At 36.0% G+C, this 4,523-nt stretch overlaps 1 protein-coding gene across 2 annotated transcripts; it reads left to right on the top strand.

The window, feature by feature from the left end:
• The first annotated feature begins 1,057 nt into the window (after positions 1–1,057).
• LOC123322112 lies at positions 1,058–3,433 on the top strand. Of its 2 annotated transcripts, XM_044909955.1 has the most exons (3): positions 1,058–1,168; positions 1,256–1,891; positions 2,335–3,433. In XM_044909955.1, the coding sequence occupies exons 2-3, from the start codon at positions 1,641–1,643 to the stop codon at positions 3,119–3,121; spliced, it is 1,038 nt and encodes a 345-aa protein (XP_044765890.1). In that variant the 5' UTR covers positions 1,058–1,168; positions 1,256–1,640; the 3' UTR covers positions 3,122–3,433. The 2 variants fall into 2 exon arrangements, with proteins under 2 accessions (XP_044765890.1, XP_044765889.1); XM_044909954.1 differs by lacking the exon at positions 1,058–1,168 and having other exon boundaries at positions 1,183–1,891.
• The last annotated feature ends 1,090 nt before the right edge of the window (positions 3,434–4,523 follow it).

Genomic DNA, 4,523 nt, shown 5'->3' with positions numbered 1-4,523 from the left:
CAGACACTTCATCGGTAGAACGCACATCAGGTGGAGAACGGTGTGTAGGTGTCTTATCGCGGAAATTCCGCTCAGCTGTTTTAATATTAGCACGGGTGTTTTTATTCGTTTTCAGGGTCTGGATTTCCTCGATAAGCGATAATATTTGTTTATTCTGAGAATTAATCAGATTTTTCAATTCGAGAATTTCAGATTTCAAGGGGCTTATCATTTCACCCATTAGAGAATTAATGGCAATAATCAGATGATCGGAACTCCTCACCGTTTCATCCAGGGGAGAAGGACTCGAACACCCCGACAATCGGCAACTTTCACACTTCCACTCGTTAATTTGTCCACTTGCACGCATTTCATTGAAACGATCAATAGAAATGTCAATGCAAGTTATATGAAAACAATTTTCACACTTAAAACATTTGATGGGATCATCGTACCTATCAATTTTGTTATTACATTTCGAGCAACTTAATCCGCGTACGCGCGACGCCATGGTTCGACATTGAATATTAAATTTTAATAATAATAAATATTTATATATCCCGGTATAGTAAAAACTGAAGGATCTTCTAAAATGAACGTTTCAGTAAGCACGATCACTTCCACCTCCGAATGAAGCTGATCAAGTAGTACGATTAGTTGGTCAAAGTTCTTCGCCACACTCCTTATATTCATCTGAAAAATTTTTAAGGCGCTCGATTGAGGTATCACAAGTTCTTCAATTTTCCCGATCTCGATAGTATCGTAATCCTCATTACTGAAAGTCTCGATGTAAGAATCCATCCCGAATTTGCAGAACTAATTCCTATGAACTCTATATTGGGATCTTGTCTGGCGACAAGTTTCAGTTTCCTCCCCCTTACTCTTTTTAGAGTCTTTTCCAGCTTTCTCGATCAACTTGCCCACCTTTTCTCCAACTAATTCTTCTTCTATTTGCTGTTGTTCCTTTAATTGTTGCTCAAACCTAGTCACCGGATTTGGGGTATCGGGAGCACTTCGTGGTGTATCCCTCAATTCTCTAAACGTTTGATCCAGTATTTCACCCTCAGATTCTGAACTATGCAACAATAGAAGCTTAGTTTTCAAATTGTGAAGACGTTCGCGCGTAAATTCTATACGCAGTGTTTATTTCGCTCCCTCTTGAGGCAACAAGTTGTCTCTGCTCGTGTTCGTGAGTATTCTTGAGCGATTTCCAGGATCATTTTCCAATAATATTAGTTATAATGTCCAATATTGTATCAATAGATGATTTTTTCAGGGAAGTCATTGATTGCTATCAGTATTCGTCAAATCTCGCATCTAGGGGAGAAATAGATGTATTGAATTTGCAGCACCAAAAAATAGAAGATTATTGTCGAATTTTCAATATTTTTATCGGTGCAGCTACGGATAATGTCCTGAAAGATATTTTAATCTCTATTTATCAGGAATTATGGAATCTTTACCAACTGATAGAATCGAAATTAGATGAATCAGATCTCAATTTATATGTATGTCCTGTGCAAAGAAATGGTTTTGGACGTCCTAGATACGAAATCAATCAAGAACAAATATGTTTTTTGAGAGGTTCAGGACTTAGTTGGCAACAAATTTGTCGTATTCTCAATGTGTCTAGGAGAACACTATACCGTCATAGGCAATTAATGTGCATTCCTGAACCTCGAAAAGTAACCACTGATGAGGAAATTGATATTGTCATACAGGAAATATTATCAATGACTCCTAATGCTGGTGAAGTGTATATTATGGGTGGTGTTAAGTCTCGAAATATTCATATTCCTAGATGGCGATTGAGGGAGAGATTGCATGCTCTTAATCCTTCAGGAACTGCTCTAAGGAGGAGCAGTACAATTTGTAGAAGAGTTTACAGGGTTAAAGGTCCAAATTATCTTTGGTAAGTGACATCTTTTGCAACTGAACTTCTACAATATCATCATACTCCAGCCTGAACGGTATGTAATGTGATAGGTATGTCCATAAACTTATATCTGCTTCTATATCATCAATGTTGAGACATAAAAATTTAAGAAATATTGATTCATCAGAAATTTTAATGAGCATGGATTCAAGATTCAAACTAACATTATATAACACAATATTAATAATAATAATACTTTTTATTGATCCTCAAATCACATATTATAATGTATAGGACTAGTCGAGGGAACCTCAGATACCTGAAAAAAATTTGGAACTCCAAAAGATTATAAAAAGCTTGCTCAATAAAAATCCTGATTCCTTTTTTAATCCTCGAGAAGGTTTCGTCTGAACATATTTCCAGGGGCAGTAATATAACATTTTAGAAAGTAGTAATTGAAATGAGTACTTTTTTTACAGGCATATGGATTCCAATCATAAGCTAACTAGTTTTCGTTTCGTTTTCCATGGAGCCATTGATGGTTTCAGTAGGTGCATTATTTATCTGAAATGCCTCACAAATAATACATCTAATAGTGTCCTGCACTTGTTTGAAGAGGGGGTAAGAGAGTTTGGACTTCCAAGTAGGGTAAGAGGTGATCATGGAACAGAAAATATTCTGGTAGCAGAATTTATGCTACAAAGAAGAGGTTGTAATAGAGGAAGTTTTATAACAGGGAGGTCTGTTCACAACCAGAGAATAGAGAGACTTTGGGCAGAAGTGAATAGAGTGGTAACTAAGCCTTTCAAGGAGTTATTCATATCGATGGAGGATGAAGGGATTTTGGATGAGCTGGACGAAGTCGATCTATTTGCCTTGAAGTCTGTTTATTTACCAAGAATTCAAGCAAGCTTGAAAGAATTCACATATCAGTGGAATTGTCATGGTCTTAGTACAATGAGAAGTTTTTCTCCTATACAATTGTGGCAGATTGGAATGATTCGAAACCACCCAGCAGAAGAGGAAGATCCAGACTATATGGAAAATCCAGATTTATATGGAAATGATGTTGATGGTCCATTAGTACCTATCATCACTCGAAATAACATCATCATTCCACAACCAGATGCTAATCTTCTACAAATTGAAGCAGAAATTAGTTCTATTCTCCCAGACCCACTCTCAGATGATGGAAGGCATGGTGTTAACCATTATATGAATGTTCGCAGCTACTTGAGGAATCTCCTAAATCAAAGAAATATTTAGAATTTTTATTGCAGGTTCTAGATACTAGGTATTCACTTTTATGAAAGCAGTCGGATGGCTTTGGCCATTTTCCATGTAACATTTCTGTAACTAGAATAGAGTAAGGTTGGCACACATAAAATGTTGTTCATTTCAAACCCACGTTGCCAAAACCATATGAAATAAGAAAAAGTATCAAGTGTTTTTTTGAATTGGTATCTGCCCATCCTAATATTAACCCTGGTATTATTATTATATATGAGCTTGAATACTTTTTGATGCCTAAAATTCTGTCCCTTCAAATGATTACCTACTACTGCATTACTTTTGTGTCCCCAGTTTTTTTAACTTTAACTTTATTTCTCAAATAGGGTAACCCTAATATACATACAGTAATCCAAAAAAAAAAAAATTAAACAGTAATACACTCGAAATATTATCGTGAAAAAGTTAAAAGGCTCCTAATGTTTCAACAAAGTTTAAAGAAAAGAAATTAAAAAATAATCAATCACACCTCCACAAACAGCAAAAAAAGAAAATGGAAATGCCATTCAGTCCAATTATCCTTCCCAACTGTGTCCACTTCTGAGATGACGGGATAAATTTACTCTGAACGAAGAAATTGTGCGAGAGGTCTTAATATCCACAGGCAACCTATTGAACAAATCAAATCCCCTGAAGAAAATAGAATTCATAGCAGCAGCATTGCATGTTTTCCTAATGTATATATTACAATTGTTTCTTGTTGGATAACCATGCACTTCCCATCCATAGGTGATGAATTTTCTCAGGTAAGGTGATGAAGTGCCATGCAGAATTTTGAAAACAAACAACATTGTCATGTAGTATAATCTCTGCTCGACATTTATCCATTGCAACGACTCCAACATGCACGTGACAGGTGTAAGCCTGCCACACTTTAGTATGATCCGCATTCCCCTGTTCTGCAACTTCTGCAGTTCATTTTTCTGGGTTTTATTAAATAGGAACAACACTGATGGGCAATAATCGAAATGAGGCTGAACAATTGAGTTGTACACGGTAATTTTCGACTGCATTGACAAGCACTCACTGATCCTTGCGAAAAAATATAGTTTTTTAGATATTTTTTTCTTAATGTACGAAAAGTGTTCAGCAAAGGTCAACAGGTTGTCCAATTGAAAGCCTAGATATTTAACTGAAGATACAAACTGGACTTCTTCATTATTCAACTGAAGAGAGAGGATACTTGAATCTATACATTCCAGTTTTCTCCTGGTAGTAAAGATCATAGCTTTAGTTTTATGAACATTGAGTTTCAGCTTATTACCAACCGAATATCGGTTTACCTGCGCCAATGTTATATTCATTCTCCCCAGAACATATTCTAGGACAGGACCATAACAGGCCACAAGAGTATCATCAGCAAAGAGGTTAACGAAGT

This window comes from Coccinella septempunctata, chromosome X, assembly GCF_907165205.1.
Source record: "Coccinella septempunctata chromosome X, icCocSept1.1, whole genome shotgun sequence".
In the NCBI taxonomy this organism is placed as follows: Eukaryota; Metazoa; Arthropoda; class Insecta; order Coleoptera; family Coccinellidae; genus Coccinella; species Coccinella septempunctata.
Note: the sequence above shows the minus strand (reverse complement) of the source record. Positions and strands in the feature narration are given on the sequence as shown.

Bases quoted from the DNA above. Each gene is read 5' to 3' on its own strand.
- LOC123322112 (XM_044909954.1), top strand. From the start codon at position 1,221: ATGTCCAATATTGTATCAATAGATGATTTTTTCAGGGAAGTCATTGAT. The intron at 1,892-2,334 runs GTAAGTGACATC...CTTTTTTTACAG, and splicing joins AAAGGTCCAAATTATCTTTG to GCATATGGATTCCAATCATA.